At 37.7% G+C, this 26,456-nt stretch overlaps 1 protein-coding gene across 2 annotated transcripts in view; it reads right to left on the reverse strand.

Moving 5' to 3' along the window:
- Positions 1-26,456, reverse strand: part of MICU1 (mitochondrial calcium uptake 1) — a 181,278-nt gene that overhangs the window by 34,445 nt on the left and 120,377 nt on the right. For both annotated transcript variants that reach the window (XM_019745859.3, XM_074339573.2), the window contains exon 9: positions 3,695-3,832. In XM_019745859.3, coding sequence (XP_019601418.2) covers positions 3,695-3,832 — 138 coding nt within the window. The remainder of the gene's footprint in view (positions 1-3,694; positions 3,833-26,456) is intronic.

Genomic DNA, 26,456 nt, shown 5'->3' on the forward strand with positions numbered 1-26,456 from the left:
TTTCCAGGGATGGCAGGCTCCCCCATTCTTCAAGCTATTACTCAGGGATAAAACAGCTAGAGACACTGGGGGCAGGGCCCCTCCAGAGCAGTGAGTGGCTCACAGGCCTAACTGCATGTCACAGTCACCTGGGGAGCCTTCTAATAAACGCTGATGCCTGGACTCACCCACTGAGCTTCTGATTTACTTGGTTTGAAGCAGGCCCCCACATTTCTTAAAAATTCCCCACGAGATCCTAATGGGTGACAGGGGTTGGGAAGCACTGCTTTAGAGGAAGAGTATGGTTAAAAATGGAAACAGAACTTTGCCATGGAAAGGACAAGATCTGGAATAGGAAGCATCTGGATTTTAGTCCAAACTCTGGGTGGGTCATTATTTTCTCTTTCTCTATATTCTCAAAATGAGATCTAACAAGGCTTTAGAAACAGAAAAAGAAAAATGGCCATGAAGCCACAGAAAAATGGACATTAAGTAGTATGCAAATATTTATTTAATATACCTCTAGCACCTTCAATCTTTTAGGTCAGGTTTGATATATGTATATAGTTTTCAATTTTTATTAAATGTATTGGGGTGACATTGATTAGTAAAATTACATAGGTTTCAAATGTACAAGTCTGTAATACATCATCTATATTTTGAAGTGTGTTCACCGCCCAGTCAGTTCTCCTTCTATCACCATATATTTGACCCCCTTTACCCTCTTCTACCACCACCCTGCTTACCCTCTGGTAAGCACTAAATTGTTGTCTGTGTCTATGCTTTTTGGTTTGTTTCTTTGTTGCTTTCAGTTTTATATGTGGGAAACATTGGTTTGATATTTTGTACAGAACCCCAGACAGAAAATGTTAACATGAGCCAAACGAAAACTTGTATTTCATGTTAACAAATTCAAAGCGGAATAAAGAAGCAATTAGAAATGATGGTGATTCCCCTTTAATGGGAAATGGTCCTAGAGAGATGGACTGGTAACTTTAGGAGCAAAGGTCCTTCATTAACTCTCATTTTAGTTAATTACTGTGTTCACGAACTATTTAATCAACACAAGAGAACAATCAATCTCAATCTCCTTGCTAAAGCAGGCTAGAAATTCTGGGCCAGAAGTCATTTAGCATTCAAGATTTACATCATCTGACAAAATCTGTCCTTTCACTTCAGAGCTCTTTTGAAAGGGCTTCAGGTCCTAAATTAACTCCTGCCAATGCTAAAATACTGTCTTCCTTCAAGGGAGATGTCGCCAACACCCAATTTATTGCTTTGAAATATAAATTCATAATGAAACATGGATTAGTCTCCCATGAGATAATTATTTTAAGGTCAAGTCAATGTCTGGACCAAACTGTAAACATAAGTCTGGTCAAAAGGAAGGAGTGTTTCCTAATGCAAACATTATGTTCCCTACATCAGGGTTAAAAAATCTGACTAAACATTTGCAATCAATTTTCTGAAATTATAATTTTCAACAGATCTGAGCTGGTATTGGGTAGGGTAGAAGTATTGTTCTCTGTCACTTTGCGTTAATGACAACCTTTCCCCCACAGCCAAGGGAACACCTGCTGTAGGGACAGGCTGGCCTGAATTCAGAGAAGCTGACACTGTCTCTCAGAGCCCAGCCTGCCCTCACTTGCAGTCCACAACCTGGTTCAGAGGTCCTATCAGCTTTGCAACATGCAAGACACAGAGGAAAATGTCTGGGTGATAAGAATTGCTTTCTACCCACTTGGGGCAATGGTACTCCTGCCAAATTTTCTGCACAGAGCCTTATAACTAAGAAAACTGAGACAAGTACTAGCAATCCTATTTCTTATTTTCAGTTATCGAGTCTTTAATGTTAGACCACTGTTATAACACACATCTAGGATGAGCTTCTCAAATCACGAGGCCAATAAGGTTAAATAATTTGTCTAACGCCCATGGAAACCTCTGAGGTAGGTCCTGAACTCAAGTCTTCTAGCTCCATACCTACCATATCACGCTATCTTGGCAATCTCTCATGGAACGTTTTAGTGCCAGGTCAGTTTCCTGGTCATGGCCAAATGGTAATCATTGTCTGGTGGAAAGGATATTGGGCTGAGAATGAGAAGATATGGGTTTTCTGGCATTGCTCTGTGTGTGTGTGTGTGTGTGTGTGTGCGCGCACACGCGCGCGCGTGTGTGTGCACGCGTGTGTGATCTTTAAGAGGGTGGCCTCTTAACTAACTTCTGCTTCAGTTAGTCCATCCCACTCCCTGGCAAAACCCCAGATGCTCATTCCGTGCTCCCATCTGCCTCCTCCTGCACCAGATGCAGCCAGTGTTGAAAGGTACCGAGAGTAGTGCTGACTAGTGCCGCGCAAACCCATGGCCTCCCATCTCACGGCTGCTCAAGAAATGCTTGATCATCTCTTCCTGAATTCTCTAATAATCTTAGTAGTAGTCTATTTGCTTCTACGCTTGCCCTTTTCCCAACTATTTTTCATAAGGCTGCTAGAGTCATTCATCTCTTTAAACATACGTAAAACTATCTCATTATTGCTCATGATCCCTTAATAGCTTCCCACTGCACTGTGAATAAAACCCAACTCATTCCATGCCTACAAGGCTCAGCATGTTCTGGCCCCCACCTCCCTCTCTGACCTCATCTCAGGCCATTCTCCTCCTTGCTAGTAAGCTCCAACCACAACAGTCCTCTTCAGTTCCTCACACATAGTGAATTTGTCTTTCGTGCCTATCATGGAGTGAATGCTTATGTCTCCCCAAAACTTACACATTGAAGCCCTAAACCCCCAATGTGGCTGTATTAGAAGATGGGGTGTCAAAGGAAATAATTAAGGTTAAATGAGGTCCTAGGGGTGGAGCCCCGATCCAATACGATTAGTGTCCTTATGAGAAGACACATCAGAGAGGTAGCTCACGCTCCTCCCCAACCCCTGTTCAAAAACCAAGGAAAGGCCATGTGAGGACACGGCAAGGAGACAGCTGGCTACAGGCCAAGAAACAGAGCTCTCATTAGAAACTCAATTTACCAGCGCCTTTATAATGGACTTCTACCTTCCAGAACTGTGAGAAAATAAATTTCTGTTGTTTAAGCCACCCAGTCTGTGGTATTCTGTTATAGCAGCCTGAACACACTAACACACTGCCTGAGTTTTTAACATAGGCTATTTCTGTCTTTCTAGAGCCTCCTCTCCCCTCTTCCTCCTTGTCACCCTCTCTTTTCTTACCCTACTTTCTTACTTCCCATTCTATATGCCCTCTAACCGACCACTCTAATAAAACAGCTTTTCTAAAGGTCACCAATATTACCATTTTACCAGAATCAATGGATGTTTATCATCTTATTTCACTGGGCCTTCTCTGTCACAGGTAACATTGCAGAACCCTCAGTTCCTGATTCCTCTACTTCCTTGGCTTTGATTCCACTCCTTTCTCTAGGTATTTCTCTAAACATTTCCTCAAGATTTCCTTCCTGAGTTGTTTAAACATTAGTGTTCCAACGGATTTCATCTTTGGCCCACAGTTCTGTTCTGTATTATGTCCTCCTTGGCTAATCTCAGCCATCCTCCTCGTTTTAACTCTAATAGTGTGTTCATGGATCCCAAATCTACCTCAGTCCTCTAAAGTAGATTTAACTATCCAACTGCCTGTCTTTGGCTCATGACACTGTATGGTCTCCTGGTTTGGTTCATCTTCTTCCTCTAGGCAAAGACACCCACCTTTCCGTCTTTGAAGTGCTTCTTGAGCTGCTTCTGCATGGCAGTCAGCTTCTTGGACTGCACCCCGCTGTAGGCCAGCAACATTCCACCAAACTGTCTCTCAGTAATTCTCCCATCCACAGGGTCGTGACGTTCAAACTGAAAGCGAAACACAGTGTCCTTGTGGTCAATGGAAAGGATTTTGACCGGAATGTGGAATGATCAACTGTGCTGGATGGCAGAAAACAGCTGATGGCCGGGACTGTATTTCTGAACTACAATTCTCACCAAGATTTGAAAAAAAATCATCAGAAACAGAAGATCTGGGTTCTTACTCCAGCTCTGCCACTAAATATTTACGTCCTTGGGAAAGTCACCCAACTACTCCGGGCCTCGATTTCCTCACGGATCAAACAGAGCCACTATACCATCTCACATATTATTATACCTTACAAATCAGGAGCATTCTTGTGGGGATAAAAACAATGTTAAAACTCCATTCAAACTGAAGAGTAATATTATTGGCCATAAGTGCTCCCTGGACCATCCATATGCCTGTTACTCAAAGAAGACTTAAAAGCTAATTATGATACATTCGATCAATTACACATATATAAAGTCATATCAGTTCCTTAATCTGTACTTCATGTTCTTATACACTTGAAGGATTTCAAGTTTTCCCCAAAATGGTAACCAAACGCTAGCATATCAATACAGCCTGAAATAAAATGTATAGAGTGTAGCTAAGATACCTTAGTGAGACATGCTTACTTACTACAAAGCCACTGAAAAAAATCATTAAATATATTTAAATATACAGATGGAAAGGTTAAGTATAAAGGACCTCTAGCGAATCTAAGTAGTATCAGAAAACTAAGATTTTAATTTAAAAATAGAGACTACAAAGTTATCTCAGTGCCAGCTGCAGTGTTACAAATGCATAAATAATAAAATGGCTAAAGATGGGCCCAGAAACTAATTGGAAAGCAAAATGACTTGAAGATGGTAAAAGTTCCCCATGGTTTGACTGGAAAATAACAGTAGCCAGGAAGCTTTCAGATTCCTATGTGGTGGGACATAATCCTGTTCTCACATAGACATAAGGCATTGCTAATCAAGGTCGTGTCAACATACCCTTCCTGAATGTCTACCAGCTGTCCAGCCCTGTGTCAGTCCTATGGGATATAGGAAAGAAGATTCAATTTCTGTCCTAGGGACTTCATCTAGTAGGGAGATAAGACTTGTAGAGGAGATACAAAATAAGGAAGGATATAGTCAAAAGTGAAATCCTCTTTCAATTCTCGTTTTCTCCCAAGTTAGCTTGGGAAGTTGATAGACACCTTAATTTGTTTTCTCACGGGTGAGAATGTCAGTGAGCAAGACACAAGAACTACATTTTAGCAATGGTGACCACTTACTGAGCATGTACCGTGGGCCAGGTAGTACTTCACCCATATATTCTTTCATTTAATCACTGTAACAACCCTATGGAGTAGATATTATCAGCTCCATTTTACAGATGAGTAAACTGAGGCAACATGAAGTTACATGTGGCAGAACTGGGATTCAAACTCAGCTCTGTCTGGATCCAAAGGCTCTATCTCAATGTTATACTGTTTCATCCTTCTAAGCATGAATAATACATATTCATCCTATCGGACAACACTATGCTGTTTTAGAAAAACGTATGCAGCCATGGGGCTTAGTCCTATTTAAAGGGAGAAGCAAAACTATTTCCAAAGAAATCAACACCATCAATATTAAGTGAGGGCTTCAGCCACTCGATATTTCGTGTTTTTCATACCATCACTTCTATAGAGCTGATTAACTTTATTTTTTTTTTTTGAGCTGATTAACTTTTGAAAACACCAAAAGTTTTCAGGATTCACTTTAAGTTTGATTTATGGTTCAACTGACCACCATAAAAAAAAATGGAGGGCTGATAACATTTTTGCAAATGGACATACTTTCTGCAAATTTAAATCAGATTTTTGTGAAATGTGATACCCAGGCTAAAGTTGGAGATGCATAGTTCCTCTACGGGCTCTTTAAGGCACGTGAAGCAAAACTGTGGTCCTGCTCTCCAGGCTGGGCTTCAACAATTTAGGGCACTCATTTTACCCTTATCTGGGAGACGCCATAGTTGTGGAGAAATCCCATATATTTGAATTAGATGCGTTTTAAACTTTATCCCACTGGATAGATTCATGGTTGAAATGTTTCTTGTTTATAAAAAACAAAACAAAACATTGGCAGCAGCAGCAGCTTACTCAAGATTTGTGGAAGGCTTATATTTCTCTGTTCTCCACAGGAGCATAGAATCTCACCTTTGTTATGTTTCAAAGACAGTAAAGACAATTTCTAGTGGAGATCCCCCAGAAACAATGCCAGTACTCAAGTTAGCATTTTTATTAATGCTTTGAAAACCCAGACTTGTCTTTTTCTATTATTATTATTGCTATTATTTTGATGTACTTGGAATCTGAAAGGGCTTAAAAACTATAAAATTCAGCTGTGTGTAGTATGGTTCACTTCAAAGTTTACTACCTCCTCCTCTCTAATTCGATTCTGGGCAGCTCCTCTCCTTTTAGGTTTTTAGGCTCTTTTGAGGCAGGACTGCCTTATTTCTGAGGTCTTAAACTGAGGTCTTAAACATGGCTGGCAGAGGCAGGGGAGAGCTGTCCCTCTTTGCACAGAAAACTGCTAAGGAAAAATGATGTGAACTAATATTCTATTCATTCAATATTTATTAACTTAAGATCTACTACGATAAGGCCTGGGAGCTTCGAGGGTATTTTCTCAAGGACCTTCGTTAGGGCTAATAGCTAGACATCTTCAAGGGTAATAGCCAGACATCACGGGGCTCTAGGGATGAAGTGTGTGTCTTAAGCCTACACAGTGCTGTGGGTGAATCCCTGCAGCACCATATGCATGCAATTCCCAAGGTCATGAGAGGGTCTTTGGGGAAAAACAGGTTATTACAAAATGATCACAATGTAGAAAGCTTCTAATTGGGTATTTGGAAGCAATTCAAATGACTGGTTTGAATTTTACGTAGCTAAACATTGATAAAGCCTCTTTATGTCCACATCAATGACAAGTAAGAAATTCCTTTCTATCTGATACTGTGGCATAGAAACGGTGCAATCTAGTACACCACTAACCATTTACATTGCTCTTCTGTGTCTAGGAGGAGAGCTAAACAGTCAAGCATTTTCTCTTCCGCAGCCCTGTCACTTTTTCAAATGGATACAAGCTGTTCTCTCTCTCTTGTTCCCCAGGGATCTGCAGGGTAGGCAAAGGGGGCCAGAGAAGAAGAGCCAAAAAACTGTCTGCAAGATTTTTCCTGGCTTTCTGTCCATATTGTGCCTCTCATTCCCACCCCTGCCCCTTGTTGAGAGAAGAAATAGCCTTTTGGAAGGACAGATGGTCTACATATATCTAGATGAAATGATTTAAGGAATATGGGAAGCCAAGAAGAGAAGAAAACATGAATTCTGAATAAAGGTCAAAGTAAGATTAGAAAAATAGTAAAAGGAAAAAGAAATCAATATCTGCAAGTGGGTCTTGATTTATTAAAGGCTTTTGAGGTTAATATATTTCAACAAATGTAGACTTCAACCTTATTCTCTGTCAGAAGACTTTGTCTATCCCTCAGAGTAAATCCCGCCCTTATACAAATATTTCAGAATGGTAATTTTCTTGATAGGCCTTTTCTAGTTTCCGAACTGTGCAATTCAAGTAATGCATAGTAACGTCAAGCCACTATGCTGAACGCGTCTGTATTTTTCAATCTGACAAGTATGTGGCTTCTGAGATCTTAATCATGCCACTGCTGCTATTACCAGGAGTCTCAGAACAATTGTCTGTTATGCCCATCAAAAAGGAAAATGATTGCAGGCAAAGTTCTCTAGTGAGAACCCATCCAGTGAGCATGACATACACATGATAGTTTGAATATGAGTCTCTGTCTTTAAGTGGCAGGGGACATCAGAGAGCTCCAGGTCAAACTGCCTAGAGCCTGAGTTTCCTTGGTCTTTGTATATATAAGATGTACCTTCCCTGTCAACACGAATATGGCTGACTTTTGGCTAACTGGTGAGCTACGGAAGAAGGCCCATAATTTGGAATTGAGACAAACAACATGGTTCCGTGCCCTCAGTAAGGGCCCAAACTGTCCATTAGCGTGTGAGGCCCTAAGATTAGAGGTGACTAGACTTAGCTGCTAGGCTGTTCTACTTCAAATCTAAGGACACTTTCCAATTAAAAATTGTTTTTAAGAAAATTAAGGCTGGTGATCAAATCAAGTGACTAACTGACATGAATACCATCATAGAGTTAGACCAGGAAAAAGTTAACTTTCTAGTTTGACAGTCAAAACCAAGAAGATAGAACAGATACATAAACTTATTACAGGAAAATAAAAATCAGGGTCTATTTGACTGAGGGTGTCAGGGAAAAACATTTTAGATCTGGAACAATGGGTTTCAAGGTTTGGTCAGTTTTGGTTTTATGCCATGGATGGCAATGCATTCAAGTGATCAAGAATAGGGGCTTTAGAGTCAGCAAGGCCTGGGTCTGAATTCTGGCTGGAACCTGTACTTGCTGCTGTGACTTCAGGCAGGTGGCTTCCTCCCTCTAAGGATTCCAAATCCTCCCACCAAAGAAATGAATGTTCACAACCGCAAAGTAGTGTAAGGATTAAATGAGATAATACATGTAAAGAAATTAGCACAGTTTGGTGCTTAGTGAGCATTCAATAAGTGTAGCAATTAATGTTTTTATCATCATACTAATATCACTTCCCAAGAAGCCCAAAGCCTCAATTTATTGTTCTGTTCTTAGTGGGTTTTAGCTAAGTTCAATTAATATTTCTCACTCTTCTTTTCATCGTTTTGCCCAGTCTTTCCTTATGGAATATTACTTTCACATTTGAAGAGCAGAAAAAAGTAAATGAAACTAATTTTATTTATTACTCAACACATTAGAATAATTTACAGATTAAGCTACTTAGAGTTGGCTGAAGCAGAGCAGCAACATAATAAGTCCGGCACCCTGGCCAAATATTACCACAGAGAAAACTTGCACAATGGAGGAGCTCAATAAACATGGATTGCACGAACACAGAGACCACCAGAAAATTAATTCACAACACTGTCCTATTGTTGAGAAGATTTCCTACCCAAGGTAGGAATTACCTTTCCATTTCTTCCTTAGTAATATCTACTTCCACGATACTGATTTCTGTAAGGATACTCTTGAGAATGTCATTCATTATGGCCAATCAGTAACATATTTGAGTGCCTACTACCTGCCAGGTGCTCTCCTAGGAATTTACCTTATGTAATCCTCACAATGCTTTATAACAGGTACTATTGTTATTCTATTTTATAGGCCAGGAAACTCAGGCAGAGAGAAGTTAAATAATTTGCCCACACAACGAATCTGGGGAGAAATTTCTCTTTGGTCTCAATGAAAACAGTTGAATTGTTCTTATCTCAAAGGTACCATGAATCATGTTTCCCTTTTTAAGCTGGTTACTGGAAGTTTCCAGTTAAGTTTGTGGCCTACCTCTAACAAGAACAGGAGAGTTTTCGGATTTATAGTTTTCAAAATAATCTTACTCCTGGCTTTCTCTTACCTTCTTCCTTCTTTTAACTTTCTCTCATTTTTCAGTAAGTTTTAATTTGCTTTTTCCCCTCATTGGATGCATTTTTTAAGGCTTTCTTAAATCCTTTCTTGAACAAGGCAGGATATAAAATAATGGTGCTGGACATCTAAGGTTACAATTTTTGGTTATAATAAATACTACCACTGGACTAAACATTTTCTGTACTTACCTTTCATCATTAATTTTGGACCGATCTTTAAAAATAAAATTGTGAAATAAAAATCTGTAAGTTCTTTAAAAGTTGCACTATTAAATATTATTAAATTATATATATATATATATATATATATATATATATATATATATATATACATACACACACACACGTATATATATTAGGCAAGTTATGAAGCATAACAAAACAGTACCATGAACCTACCACTTAACATGGGAGAGGAAGCATTAGCACAACAGTTGAAGCTCATCCCCCTGCATTCCCTGAGAGGTAACCACCATCTGGATTTCTTTTTCTATTGCCTATTTACTTATTTATTAGTTTAAAACACGTCTGTGTCCCTAAGCAATATATTATTTCTGCTTGTTTTTGAACTTCATAAAATGGTATCATAAACTGGATGTATTCTGCAATTTGCTTTTTTCAATCAACATTCTATTTGTAAGATTCAGCCACGTCGACACAGTCAAGCAAGTTTCTTTCATTTTTAGTGTTATAGATTTCTGTTGTTTGAAAATACCACGATTTATTTATCCGTTCTCCCATAAATGAACAGCTGAGTTATTGTTAGCTTTTTGCCATTATGAACAATCCTGTTATGAACATTCTTGTATCAGTGTCCTGGTGAAACAGGAACAAGAATTCCAAGTCTAGGGTATATATCTAGAAGTGGAACTGCTGGCTTCTATAGATAATATCCAATTATTTTCCAAAAGAATCACACTAATACTTTTATCAGCTATGTATAAGAGATCTCGTTGATTCACATCTTTGCCAGCACGTGGTATTGTTAGACTTTTTGTTTTTAGCCAATCTAGCACGTGTAACAATGTTAGGTATAAACGCTTCAATGCTCTTGATGTAGATTACCAAATTAATTTCCAGAAAGGTGTATCAATTTACAATCCCAGTAATATGTGAGAATACCCATATTTCTCAGGACCCTTGACAACGTTAAGTATGATTATAAAAAATATCTTTGCTAGAGGAAAAATGCTAACTAATTTTAATGAATATTTCCTTAATTACTAGTGAGGCTGACCATTTTTTCTAATATGTGTACTGGTTATTTCTATTTCTTCCTCTGAATTTTTGGTTTATGTTCTTTGCCTATTTTTTAATAGAAATGCTGATATTTATCTCAATTATAAGATTAAAAATATTTGCCCTTTTTTAATACAGTGTAAAAATTTTTTTGCCCAGTTTATCCATCTTTTAAGTTTGTTTTAGGTATTGAAGTTTTTAATTTTTATTGTAGTGAAATGCATGTATCTTTTTCTTTGCAAATTGTTTCACTGGTTTATATCTAGCAACTCTTTCCTTGTTAGATAAGAGGCTAAGGACTGACTTACAGCTTTTCTTCATTTTTAAAAAAGGAAACATAAAATATTAAAACGTATTCCTCAGTACCAATCAATGAAAGTGATTAAATCCTCAGAACAAAACAACAGATCATCAGCTAAATTTGTTTTAAGAAGTCCTCCAATCTGCTAACTTTTTAAACTAGTTTGAATGTTTGGGAATTTAAACTAAAATGGGGACACTTAAGCTTAATTTAGCCAGATATTCCTTTTATTGAGAGAACAATCTCAAGTCAATTCAGTCCAGTCAACTTCCTTTTTTTGTTAGAGGTACATAATTGACTATGGAGCAAGGAAGAAAGCAGGAAAAAAAAAAAAAGAGTTCAGTTCAAAGAAGGCCTAAAAAGGGCTATTATACTTACTTGGAAAAATTCCTTAGGTTGTAAGAGAAGAATTAACCCATACTCTATCATTCCTAATAGCAAACATTATTATACAGCATTTATTATGTGCCAGATCCTGTTCTAAGTGCTTCCCATACATTAACTCACAGAGCATTTTGAATTACACAAAATTTGTGTGGTTATTCTTCCTTAAGATAAGACCTTAATCAATATGAACAAGTCTTAAACTTTGGCAAAATTAACTGCTATTTAATATTCCAATCGATCTATGAAGTTAATGTTTCCACATGGAATTGCAATATAGGGTTAGTCTATTTTCAGCTATTTTTGTCCTTTAAGATAACTCTTTCAGCAAGCAGTAGATATTATCATATCTAATTTCTGCTTCAATAAGCATGTTATTCTGAATTACAGCAATATGAAAAAACCATAGCGTTAGTCTTGCACTATATATTCCTTTGAGATTTGAGGCCCAGCATTATTCAGAGTTCAAGGAGATTCTTCTTTTCATATGAGATCACAAGAGTTTTGAAAACGAAAGACTATTAGAAAAAAATATAAAAGTTCTTAGGAGATAAGAACCAAGGGCTAATCACAGTAGGAAAGCAAAGTGCTGCTTCCTCTCACCTGAGTGTCATTTTGCTTTCCTCTGTCTTCATCATTTCTGTAGCTAGCTCTCTGGGATCTACCTTAGTCTAGGGGAAAACACAACATACATATTGCCATATTGCTTTTGTCCTTAGCATTGCTGACAGCATGGGAGCACTGGGAAGAGAGCTGGAGACTTAGCTTATTCATTACTGGACATCTAACGAACACGATGCACGCTTGATGTACTTATTTTACCTAAAGGTGTGGCAAACGGGGGAAGGCAGCAGCCAGTGTGAAAAGCTGTTAAAAAATAAGGATGATAATTAAGATGTACAATTTACTTTGGGCTTGGAGGATTCATAGTTGACTGCTTCCTCATCACAGCGACTCACTACACAAAGGAAAATAAGTCTCAACAAAATCCAGCAACATAGAAAAAGAATTAAACACCATGACCAAGTGGAATTTATCCCATAAATGAAAGGGTCGTTTAACATCTGAAAATCAATTAATGTGACATATCATATCAATAGAATAAAGGTTAAAAACTACATGATCCAAAAAGAAAAAGTGAAGAAATTGCAAGCACCTTTTAAAAGCAATCTTGGGGGAGAGAGACAAAAATGTCTTCTGTTACTGTTTTCATACAAGAATATGGATAATTTCTCCCATTCCCATAATGGGGAAAAACTTCCTAAGTCAGTAGACAGTAATCACTGGCAAATGATCAGAACATCAAAACCTATCTAATAGAGGCAAGGAGGGTGTTCAGCTTTAGTGGGCCCAGTATAATGCAAATTAACCAGCAACTCACGAAAATATGCAATATAACCTCTCCCCCAGCTGTGCTGATCAAGTGCCTCATGTTTTTCCTAGCACTGAAATAGAAACATACAGCCTTTCTACAGTAGTGGAATCCAATCAATTTTAGACATTCTGTATTCCAAAGGAAACTTCCATCAGCTGTGACAGGACTTGGAATACCTCAGGACTCTAGGGGAAGACTTGTTTTATGCTAAGCATTCGAGTTTTTTTAAATGTCAGTTTTCCTGCCTGGGATATTGTCCCCCTTTGTATCTACCTTCTTTGAACTTAACTTCTCTGCATAGGCCCTACTAATTATTCCCAAACACATGCACCTTTCCTGAATCTTCTGAGCTCTTACAGTAGGTAAGGTGTAGTCCTCAGAGAAGAGTATGCTTAGCATATTATCTTTTAGTTTTTGAAAGTGTCTGTATCTCTCTTACAACATTACAAAGGCGTACCTCGTTTCATTGCTCCCCACCTTACTGCGCTTCATAGATGTGTTTTTTACAAATTGAAGACAAGATCAGCAAAAAGATTACGACTTGCTTTATTGTGAGACTCTATTGCGGTGGTCAGGAACTGAGCCCCAATATCTCTGAGGTATGTCCGTACACTTTTTGAAGGAAAAGTCTATGCCTTATATTACTTTAGTGTCACACCCAGAGCTGGGCCACACAGCAAATGCTCAATAAATAATTTTGGTTGATTGATTAAATCTCTGCCTCATTTATAAGATTCACTTACCAATTCCATATTTATCATCTGGTAGGAGCATAAGACACATTTCATATGTGTGTCTTATGTAGCCTACACTCTTGAATACCTAAGAAGAGAATGTGCCTCTTCTTTCGAATTGGTAATTATTCCCAGGGGGAAAAAAATGCTAATGTGGCCCCTAGAGTTTCAAGGATATGATTAGTTGTGAGCTCTGCTATGAAGTTCCATTTGCTCTTTTACCTGTGTCCAATTATATATATAATTTCTCAATAATATTCAGCTCACATCTAATAAACTAAAAGAAACAATAAAACACGTAGGTAAATCAACAAGCACACAGGAAAATGCAGGCAAGATTGGCAATTGCAGACTTAGTAGGCCAATACAATTTGTACTGAATCTGAAACTGTGCTGGAATGATAAATGAGGTGAGACTAGCAGCATTCAAGTGAAAAGCACGAGAACCCATCCATGAAGTCCCCCCTCTTCTGTCACTTCCTATTAAAAAACTACCATGTCAAACATTTTAATAAAATTCAAGCCAGGGTAGATGTCAAAAAGTCATGATAGTCACAGTTTAGCCCATTAGGAAAATGAAAATACTTTGATAAAAACAGAGAGACCCACGCATATAAATTAGAAGTCTGAATTGTAGATCTATACTCATCGGAAGATATTGGTAGAAGGTTTTTCATTTAGTCTTTACTCCCTGACATTCTAGCCCTTGAGAAATACTTTATGCAGCACTACATACTCTCTGTGCTGGCTCTCCGGAAGGATTAGAATGTTCTTCCTGCATCCATCTGGAGCCCTTTATTACTTGGGGAATATAAATGAAGCCAGTATATGACAGTGGTAAGAATATAGGATTTGTAGTCATATTGACTTGGGTTTGGTTTTTCTTGGTCACTTACCAACAAGGAACTCCTGGGCAACCTATGTAACGTTTCCAAGCCTTGGTTCTCTCACTGGTAAAATGGGCACAGTAACAGTACTTTCCTCTTGAGATCATTGTGAAAGCTAAGTTACGTAATACATGTGAAACGATCACTCTGGTCAATCTTTTCTAAGCTGTGTTTACTTACTTATATTTTTTATATTTTAATCCTCTGGAATTAATATGCTTCTTACAGTTGCTATTGGTGAGGCAGCAGTTGTGATGCAGTTGTCACTGCCTATACAAATACACCAAAGCTTGCAGAATGGTTGTCAGTGGCGTGGAAGGAAATCCCAGGTAACAGTGGAGTACTTACTCCTTTAAGGAATGCCACATTACCAGTGTTCTGGATGGGCCAAAGGACAGTACTGTCTGGAAAACCAGACATTCATGGTTCTGAGTCAAAAATATTCAGAAGAATGGAACCCAGAATGTGAAAAAATTTTAGATCAATTTTATTTTGCTTATAATTTCCTTTTATCTGTGTTCAAGAATGACATATAATAAAAACCTAAGCTACTATAGGAGTATTTGAATAGGTGTTAACTAAGTATTTTTAGAGTAAAGAAAGCATTTTTTGGTCATAGTTTACTTGACAGCATTTTCCCCTTTCTTAGTGGTACATAAAATAATGGTGTATCTTACCAATGTTTGTGTTTTAGATGCAATGAAATATGATAGTACAAAGCCTAGCACATACTAAGAGCTTAATGTTAGCTGCTACAAATAATAGTATTATTATTAACAATAAACATTAGCTACAAATAATATTAATTTTGGGGTCATATTTGCTTCTGTTATCTTCAGCTTTGTTTAAAGAGAAACAAACTTTCTGTCCTCTACAGAGAAAAAAAATTGAGAAAGGAAAGAAAAACTATAATTAAGTAATTCTCTTACTTTCTACTCTGCACACGAACACTCTGCATGTTTATATGAATAGAAGGAAAAGAGGCAAGAGTGAACTATGCTTGGGGCATGGAAAGTTGAATTGTAAACTTTCTTTCTGTGTGACAACTGGACTTAAGAAAAATTTATGGAAGTAGGAACTGTAAGAATAAATGATAAGCTCTGCAGTTACTACCTATGGGACACAATCAAATGCGCTAAGGGATAATGTGCAAAATGCTACCGATTCAGACCCTTATTTGAGTCTCATATTTTATTTGACACAGATGTAATAGCTATTGCCTCCATTCAAAGAAGAACCTGATAGTTGAAGAATTAATGGGGCAAAATCAAGACCACAATAGTCTGATAGATTTTAAAATTACTCGACATAGCTGTATATTCCTGACATGATTACAGCCTTGACAAAATTGCATAATATTGTTTCTACAAATGAATGATTTAACAAGCCCATGACTAGAGGCTGACTGTAAGATCATATAAGTATACCTATGTCTAATAAATCTGAAAAAAAGAAAATGCAGTTAGATAATTATAAGTCACACTGCTAGTTTATACTCAGGAGAAGGCAGCATCATTCAAAATTTTATTGCTTGACATTTTCTATAGGAGCAATGTTCACACTTGCAGGATATGAAAAAGTAAATTGTAGCTCAGTTAGAAAAAAAGCTGTGTTCATGACAGATTTATCATAACAATTCTCTAAGCTACACGAAAGCTAGTTTAACTGGGAGAAACACAGGTCTAATTTACTAGAACAATAAAACAATTAAGGTTATATCTGCTTTTACCCAAATGAGCTGAGCTAAATATTAAGCTCCATATTCTCAAATTTCTACCTTATTTAAGAAAACACTAAAAATCATAGTTTAAGGGTAGTATCTGTAAAATCAGTAACATATTCTATTCTTTGGTCTCCAGACCTCAAATCTCAGTTTATCTCACTTGAAATGACTGACCCCTTTTTGATTGGCTTAATCTTACACCCATTATATTTCTGACCAATCAGAAAGCCACTGCACAGGCAATGAGCTCGTGCTAATTAGGTACAATGGAACTGGTTAGTATTTTTCAATACACTAAAAAATATGTTGGAAACTGCCAATTTTTTAGAACAGAAAATGGAGAGTGAGAGAGTGAAACACAATATACAGAACATAGAATTCAGGTTAAGGTGACTGACAAGCATAAGATAAGTGCAGAAAAGACTGGGAGACTGAAGTTTAGAAATATACGGCTCACTAAAGCTTTAAGATAGAAAGTGGGAAGAAATGATGAGCCCAGATACAGGCAGGTGAAAGGCAAAGTTATCTAATGGGCAAGACCACATCAGTATCATTCTTCTTTCATAGAAAGAGAAAGAAAATATGTTTTCCCTCTGAGAACAGGAAAATAGAGGAAAGTCACTAAGTTCTTTTACGATGACAATGGTGAAAAATAGAAACAGAACGGGCTTTCTATTTCTACTGGAGTCAGGTTAACAATAAGTTCGGCTGTCCCCGGTCTAACCAATTAGGTGTTCTAGAGTACCAAAGAGAAACCATCGAGAGAGGTTATGTGTTAAATCCCTTAGCACTGAAGGATTTTTTTTAAAGTCACCGAGCTAATTAAAATTGTTTTTCTTAAATGTTAGGTTTTCATTTTGTTTAAAGCAACTTAAGAGACATAGAAGATACTTTTCAATTATGTGATAGCTTCTCAGTTTTTAAAAAGAGCTAAACTAGGAATGTTTCATGCTTAAGCATATGGGTTCTTCAACTTGGCAATTATTTAGAATAATCAAAACTAACTCTAATACTCTATGAGGCACCTGAAAGTCATTTGAAGTTTGCTCATTTTCTGTATGGCCTCAGTGAACCACAGGGTCTTTTTCTATAAAGTGTGGGCATGTTTTGAGGTCATTAGTTTTAGATTTTCTTAGGGCTTCTTTTTGTTTGCACATAATGGAAACCAACTGAAGCTGGCTTCAGCAAAAAAGAAATTTAGGAACCTCAGGAGACAAAGGTAGTTAGTTCATGGATGGGAAAAAGCCAGGACTCTCATTTCTGTGCAGCTGCTTGTCTCCTGTTCGCCTTTCTTCCTCTGCGCTTCAGGGGTCTACACAGCGGGCGGACATGCTACCCTGGAGCTCTGGAGTTTACATGTCATAGTTTCACTACCAGAAGAGACCAACTGTCCTTAGTCCAAATTTCAAATTTTCTATGGAGAAATTCTGATTTGTCCAACCTGGGTTGGGTGTCCGCTCCTAGTCCAGTTAGCTAAAGGAAGGGAAGAAGAAGGTTATAGGAGGGAAAGTAGGGAAGAGGCACAAACTACAAACATGGCTTCCCAGAGCCCACACCTGTGTGTGAGAGAGTGGGACAAATCCTGCAGGAGAGGGAATTGTTGGAAGTTGAATAGATATCCCAAAAGAAATGCCTAACACATTAACCCATAATCATGCCACTAAGAGAGACAGAGAGGGTGTGGGCATGTGCATGTGCCTTATCAGGCTTTTGTCTACCTCTGATGAAATAGTTACTACTTCAACACTATTTCCTGAGCATCTGGTTTGTGCCAGGTGCTGTGCCAGGCACGAAGGATGAGTCTAACACTCTCTCCCAGAAGTTTTCAGGGAATGTTTCGAGACAGTTATTTAACAATCAGATGGGCTACATAATTAAGCAATCTGAAGAAAAAGTACAGGGTGCTTTGGAAGTCTGTAACATTAAAATGTGTCTAATTTGGGGTGGGGAGATGGTGAAGCTCTGGGGTTAAGAAGGAGTTACCTAGGGGAAGGGAAAGGAGGAAGAGAGTGTTCCAGACAAATCGACAGCCCTCAGGTGGAAGAGTGACTGGTGTGAGACGAACATGGAGGAGGAGAAGGCAGAGGTCAAATTATACAGAGCCCATGGGTATGGGTTTAAGTATTTATTCTACGAAAAACGAGGAAGGCAAGAGTGGCTATAGTAAGACTAGTCAGGAAGGAACTGAAGTAGTCCAGGCAAAAGATAACCAGTTTAGACCAGAATGGTGGTGGTGAAGGACAGAAGTGCTCATGGGGTGAGGTACTGACGATGGTTGTGGGGATGGGTGTGATGAAGGTATCTGTGCCTCATGGGTTCTTTTCTGCTTCACACACATTTCTTTGAATATGACTAGCTACTTGCTAACCCTGTGGTTGCCGGGTTTTCTCACTGCTAAGCCGAAGCCTTTACTGAAAGAAAGTCAGGTAATTCCTCATTTCTGCCTGGCAGGTCTTTCTGTTGCTGGTGCTAGCAGAATGTTTTTATGTTTGAAATTATACTTTCTTAAATCTTTAACTTGCTTTTAATATTTTCACTTCTTATTAAACTTGCAACAGCTGATCCATCAATGTGAATGACCAATCCAAGGTAACGGGCAGTGGCTGCTATTAGGGAAGCTGTTCCCATAATCTCCTGTAGTTCCATCCCAAGGACAGCAGAGACCCCCTACTTTCAAGAGGATTTGATTTGAAGAGCTAGATGTCACATAGAAGACGAAGATGCTCATACTAGTTGTTCATTTTCAATTCTACTCCTTTACTACAATTCAAATACCCACCTCTTCCCCTCTGGCTGGGAGGCAACAGTAAGCCTCAGATTATCTGGGAGGGTACATGCTGTCCACGTCTTGGCAATACCCGGGGTGACCGCTACATAAATACGAGGTCAGATTATCATTGTGCTCAGCATGAAGGCAAACAGGAAGTTAATCAGTATTTTTTTTATCACATCCAACTAATTGAATGTGCTAAAATTATGCCACCAAGGTAAACATAATGAGGAAAATTGCACATACTTCTGTCACATATTTACTCGCAAATACTGGCAGATAGAGGCAGGTATTTCAAATATTTGAAGATACCTGGTAATTAGGGTTTGACACATACTAATTATAGCCTAGCAGTATTCATTTACTAAAATCATGTAACTTTTACTCTGCTCTGACAATCTGCCCCGTTGAGCCCACTGGCGGATGGATGTGACTATTGAAAAACCTGAGTGGGAAGGTGAGTCTTTTTGGATGACCTCTATAAAGCGGTGTAGAAGGGACTGGAGGCTGTGCCCCATTATGCCAGTTTGAAATTAATTATGTTTACTAGGCAGAGTAGGCTCCTGGGCACAGTTGACGAAGTATTTTAAAAATCTGAGTAGCTTTGGTGAGCTAATGACTGCATGTTCAAATAAATGGACTAAGTACACTCAGTGGATCAACCAGCTCCACAATCCATTATTTTTCTTTGGCAGAAATTGAAAGCAAAACCACACTGACATCGCATTTGAGGTTATTCATACTCCTAAGTGAAGAAAACCAAAGAGATTGTTCCCCCAGCTATCATAACTTTGTCAGAGCATTAAGATATATATTAAAAGTAAACTATAAAACTTAATTCAAATCCATAGTTAGCACAAGAATATACCGCAATATTCTTTAAGACAAGCTATGGAGATATTATACCAGGAGAGTTTTAATTAACCTTTCCTGTTGGAGAAGAGGAAACACTCTCATGGGCTCTTTGAAGCCAGAATAAGACAAAAAACCAGTAAACCAACCAACACAATTTCCTAAACATTAGAAAAATGCTGGCATTATTTTAGATGGAAATTTAAAAACTAGTCTCAATCAAATTCAACCTGATACATATTTACTTAACAAGAAATGCTAGTTCTCCGGAAAGTCTAGTTAAATTTAAGCCGCCGGGAATTCCTGGTGGACAGCAGAATTTGTTCCCATTTATTTAATATCACAGATGAGTAAGATAAGAGTTTACACCTAAGTGAGTAATTGGAAATTATGTAACCAAACAGTAGCTACTTTCTGCTTAAAAGTTCAAAGTTCAGACCAAAGAAATCAAAATTTTCAAACAACCAGAAGGTATCGTTAAGTGACACATTATTCAATATTTTTATATGTCTCATATTCTATGTATCATGACAGTAAAATCCTTAAATCTTGAGTAAAAAGTAATCTGTTAGATTTTTCATACACTATCATAGTGGGAATTTCCCTAGTTGATTACAAAATATCATACAAAAAAACCCTACAATGTCTTTTCATAATGGATACTAAATTTCAAAGTGATCTTAACCATTTCCTTAAATTGAGGGAACAAATTACAAGCATGGAAACAAAAACATACCACACTGTTTTGGCTGTAAAATGATATTCATTTAAAATGCCCAATACTTTTGCTACTAATAGGAGCAATAAACTGGGTTATGTAGCACAAAAGGAACTAAGCTCTACCTCTTGAAAAAAATAAAATGAATCCTAGAGATATAGAGAAGCCTTCCTCATCAGTTCAAAAGCTGCATAATAGGGCACATTTCTCTGGAGATGGAAAGCTTGGGATAGGAATATAGCGAGCCAAGTGCATAGTTTAAATCACAAGAACAGGCAGCTAAGGGTCTGGTAAAGCAGAGAGAAACTACTGACATACAGTGCCTGATACTACTAGGAAGCAGCTGTCTTCTGGGAAGGAAGGGAATGATGCTGCAGCTCTCTGTTCACTAGATTCAAAGCTAATGAAACATGTGAGGGAGGAAGTGGTGACTATGCAGTGCCAGGTGGTACAGAAAGGCAATGAGGCAATAATTTTATCTGAAATAAAATCACCACAGGGCAGAGAGATAAACTGGGGGGATGGCCTCGATAGTAGGTCAATTTCTGGGAAAGGGAGAGATGGTGCTAGGTCCGTGAGACAGCATTACTGGGGGCAACACGTCACTGGAACTGTTCTTGACATAGCTGTCCAAAGGTCATTCTTATGCCCTGGTGAAGGTGGTGAGTGTATACATGTGGTAACTGTATACTGATGGCACCCAGTGTTTCCAGTCTCCTAATATTCACATGCCTGGGTAGTCTCCTCCTGCAATAGGCCAGGATCGGTTTGTGTGACCAGAAGAACATGGCGGAAGTGATGGTCTGCCACTTTTGAGATTAGGTTATAAAAGAGAGTGTGGCTGCCTTCCACCTTAGTCGCACTTTCTCTCTTGGATCCCTGGCTGTGTAGGAAACCAACTGCCATGTCCTGAGAGTCCTGTGAAGAGGTCTACAGAGTGAGGAACGAAAGCCTCCTGCCCGCAGCCATGCGAGTGAGCTTAGAAGAGGATCTTCCAGCTTAGTCAGGCGGTTAACTCGTGACTGGCTGACTCGTGACTACAACTGCATCAGGGACAGCCGGAACCGCCCAGCTAAGCTGCTCCTGGATTCCTGTCCCTTAGAAACTGAGTGAGACAAGAAATGTTTGTTATTTTAAGCTGCTAAGTTTTGGTGTAATTTCTTATGCAACAAAGGCTAACTAATACAGAGTTGTAATGCTCCAGTTTTGGAGGGATGGGGTTATAAACCATCCTCCTACTTTGAAGAACCACTAGAGCCTGGGCAGGAATCTACAGCAGCTGTGGTAGCAGCACCAACACCAGAACTGCTGTCAGAGCATCAGCCACATTAACTTGGACAAGAGCAACTGTTAAATTAACACGGCTCACATTGATTTATCCCAAGTGTCATTTTGAGAGAGAGAGAGAGAGAGAGAGAGAGAGAGAGAGAGAGAGAGAGAGAGAGAAACAATTACCATCACAACAATAAAAACCACCACAGGGGTAAGGGAATTCCACTATAGCAAATGAGACGCTTTCAGAATTTCTCGGTTTGCACTCTGTCAACCTTAATACTGCAGAAAATCCATGAAAACTATTTCCATATTGGAAGGAAAATAATAGTATGTTAATAATCTTAGCCTTGATGACAGCAATGACTTTGTATGAATGGTTCTGTATATGTTGTCCAAGAAAGAGAAAGTGGCCAATCCTGTATTCAAGGAAACCATTGCAGTTCTTTAATTTCTGGCATCATGCTCCATAAATGTATCTAAACGGAAATTTGAAAAATATTATCAAATTTGTCACTGAGTGATATCTTCCAGCACAATGAATTCAATACACACCTCACTTATTTTTGTAGCTGAATATACTAGAAATCACTGAGTTGGGATTAAAAAGCTAACCCACATGACTGTGAGGCTGGCAATATTCTGGAATCTTTTCAAACATTAACGGCTACAAAGCTGCAAAAAATATCAAAATGGGCCACTGGACAGAGATGTCAGGACACGCAGGCCAGTGATTCTTCCCTCACTTCCTCTTCTGAGAATGAAAGGGGTGCAGGAGGCGCCAGCAGTCCCTGGGAAGGAGCTGGGAACCAAAATCATACATGGACGGCCTATGAAGGAATACATAAACAAACCCTCTGAAGGTGCACCACAGTTGCCAGGCATTGCGCTGGACACTCTATTATCTCAGGACGGCCTCCTTACATCTCTGTGGGGCGGATATTATCTCAATTGTACATACAAAGAAATGAAGGCTCCCAAGGTCAAAGAGGTAAAATTCAAAGTCAGATCGATTTTTTAAAAATCCAAACAGTACTGTATATTATTCTTTTGACAAATATTTATTGTGTACCTATCTGTGCATACCTCCATCATTGTACTTTTCTTCCTGTACTGTAATAACTGTCTAACTTCCCAGAATGATTATAACTCCTTAAATTCAGGAGCCAGGGTCTGTATACAGGTCTGTATACAGGCTTTTGTATATCCAGTACTTAACACAATGCTTGGCACATACCTAAACGCTCAATAATTTTATTAGTAAAAAAAAAAAAAAAGATTAAGTTTTATATTTTTGGTTTTTGTTTATGTTTTTGCTAGGTAGATAGGCTACTAGATCTCAACAAAAGACTGATAAAGAAAAGGGCATCCCCCAAAAGATTTTTTGGCATTACTTTATTTGAAACTTTTTTTAATGCTAAAAAATTCATTGAAGTAGTTTATACTTCATTTGTCCAAGTAGCTTTAATAAGAAAAAACATTCATGCTAATGTTTTGGTAGATTGATACAAAACAAATAAGGGGAATGTGAGTGGGGAGGGAGAAAAGACATTCTATTATAAGACAAATAACGAGAAATGAAAGAGACTTGACAAAAAATCGTTAATGTGCTGTTAACTGAATTCAGAGGATAATAACTCGATATAATATATGACTCTCTAAAGTAGCATCTGCCCAGAGTCTGAATTCAACATGCTGTAATGCATTATTTATTCACAAATTAGTGCAAAGTTAGGTCTGGTTCCTAAGACATTGTCCAGACTCCCTAGAGTCCTAAAGCTGTATGGCAGGCTAGAGCTAATGCTATTTTTTAAAGTGTCTCCTTTTTCTCTATGAAAGAAAAAAAAATTAGATCTACTAGAGTTAGCTGATGCCAAATTAGTTAAAAGAAGGGAAAAAAGAATAGGACAAACAAGCTTCTTTCCACTCATTAGCACAGTTGTCATCCTTTAAAGTCCCCATTCTTTATTTTAAAATGTCTGTGAATTCCAAAGACCATAATTCAGAAAGATATCTGCAGCAAAGGTGGCTGTAAGAGGAATAAAAATATAAAGATCTACTCAGACACCCTAGACCTCACTCAGTACAACCTTCTTTATTCTAAGTCTGATTTAGAGGCCAAATTTGATCTGCCTGTAAGCCCAGCTAGCTCTTACAGAATTCTGGAGAAAGTTTCTCTTCTCTTATCCTGCCTTTCTCATCAGTTTCTTAACGATCTCCACAGGCCCAAGCTTGAGGGCACAGGGTCCCTTTATCGACATAACATCAGCTAGGAGATACACTAACTTAAGCCTGATAAAAAAGGTCATTTTCTTTGTCACCTTCTTCTGGCTGCCGTCCCAGTGTTACTCAGTGCTCCCTTGCCTCTTCTCATCTATCCTACAGCCAGAATAAAGAACGATAAAAATAGTATTTTATAAAAAATAAAAAAAAGAACGAATGAAAATTAACATTCTTTAGATATAGTGAATATCAGTTAGAGCTGACTCAAATATTGCCTTCTGGGAAAACTTCCCTGAACAGTCTCTTGCTCTCTACTTCACAGACTGATTTACATGTTCCCTTAATACTACCTTTGCACCAGATGAATACCTCTAGTAATGTACTTACAACACTGTACAAGAATTTCTGGTTCATTCATCTCACTTTCACAAGCTTCTTGGAAGCGGGGACAATGTTTTATTCATCTTTGTATCTCGAGCATTTAGCATAACTCCTGGAAAGCTAGTATGAGTTAATAGTGAAGAGCAGAATCTAGAGCCCGCCTGCCTAGAATCAAATCTCAGCTCTTCCTTTATTATGTGTCAGACCATGGGCAAGTTACTCAACCTCTTTGTGCCTCAGTGTCCTCATTTGTTAAATGTGGATAATTATAATACCAATCTTTAGTATTGTGAAGAGTAAATGAAGTAATGTACATAAAGCACTTAGAATAGTGCCTGGCTCATGGCAAACTCTCAATAAATGTTGGCTACTATTTTTATTACCGTGTTTCCCGAAAATAAGACCTAGCCGGACCATCAGCTCTAATGCGTCTTTTGGAGCAAAAATTAATATAAGACCCGGTATTATATTACATTATATTATATTATATTAGACCAGGTCTTATATTAATTTTTGCTTCAAAAGACGCATTAGAGCTGATGATCTGGCTAGGTCTTATTTTCAAGGAAACATGGTATGTAATATGTATTCAAACATTTGTAAAAACACTGATACTACTAGAGGTCTACACCCAGACTACTGCAGCTAGCAGAGTATGTACCGATTCAACACTAAACTATAATCTGCAATCATCTTCTTTCATAATACTTTTCCATTTTACTGTATTGCATTCAACTATATTCTAAGTTAAATAGTCTGTTGTGTGTTCAACTAAAATTATCGCTGCATTCTGAGTTCTAAATAATTGCTCTATGAACTTCTGATACATTGATACACAGCTCATTCATAAGTTAAGAAGCACCTGTATTCGACTTAAGAATGGTTGATAAGACTATTTGAATGATAGACTGAGAAAAAAATTCCACTGGAGAAAGATAAAATCTTCATGGTTTATTCATGAGCTCCTTTTTCTTGTGGCCAGTTTAAAATTAACTTAGAATGTAAAGTTAGATATTTGATGATAGGAAAATCCTGGAGATGGCCAAATATTTCAAAGGTATCACTAACATATCATTGACTTTGGAATTGCAGTGCTATCTGCAAATCAAAGAAAAATATCAATGTCTAACAGTCTTCTGCTCTTTAATGATCAATCTGGAAGGTCAGATTCAGAAGTGCCAATTGATGCCCTTTAAAAAACCATGTTTAGATCAATATTTTAAGCAACAAAGATCACTCTGAGAACTTTTTCCTTCATTCTTCCAAAGATATGAAACAAAAAAGCACTGTTTTGTATTGTATACTTTTTACAGAATAATTATCAAGGTTGCATTTGCAACATCAAAGGAGCTTTATATCACCATGGAGATTGTACTGTATATGGTATTTTCAGTCTGATTCTACAGCCAGAGAACCTCTAAGCCACAAATAATAGCAAATTTGAGCTAGAGGGTGTACCTCTAATTGCAAGAAATTAAAGCAGACTTTGTCTTTGGATTTTACACATTTCCCTGTTAAGCTAACTCACCCTGAGAGCTACTAAAACTGATCTCATCAGGGTAAGATATTGGACATACCTCATGATGAGTGGTACAGAGAGAAAATATAATTAGCTGTAAAAACTACTGACATCAAGTCATGGGTGACTGACTTACAAGAATTGTTGAAGAAAATTAAATTTTTATTGTATTATTTTTATGTATTTCTACTTTTAAAAGTAATGATTATTTCCTAAAACATCCCTTGGTATCCCAGGCAAAGAAAGACTACTAGATTGGATGAATCATTTTACTGATCCAATTTGTTAATTTTTATAGGATAAACCCAATATCTGGATATCTGGATTTAAGAAATGAATAAAGGGATCAAAATAAAGAACTTGAAAAAAGCAAGAAAAAATATTTTATATGGTGAAAGTAATAGATTCCTTTTACTTTCCTTTTTTTTTTTTTTTTTTAATATTTGGGAAATAATGCTTGCTATGGCCTTTCCTTGTCAGAGTTTGGCAAAGATAAAATAGTTCATGTTGACTAAATGACTATAAATTTTTTAGAAAAAAAAAATTCATAAAAGAATTGTATTATTGTAACCAAACATTGAAGTTAACAGTTTTTCTATAGTGAGGATTGTTATCTTAAAAGGTTTTTCTTTAACCTTTAAATACATACTTGGCTCCTTAAAGTTATAAATACCTAAAAGAGAGGAATATTTTTTAATAATGCTTTTAATGATTTTTGGAAAATTCAAGCTGACAACATCTCAGGATGGAATAA

The sequence above is a fragment of the Rhinolophus sinicus genome, chromosome 15 (genome assembly GCF_057876585.1).
Source record: "Rhinolophus sinicus isolate RSI-liver-muscle chromosome 15, RSI-T2T, whole genome shotgun sequence".
Classification (NCBI taxonomy): domain Eukaryota; kingdom Metazoa; phylum Chordata; class Mammalia; order Chiroptera; family Rhinolophidae; genus Rhinolophus; species Rhinolophus sinicus.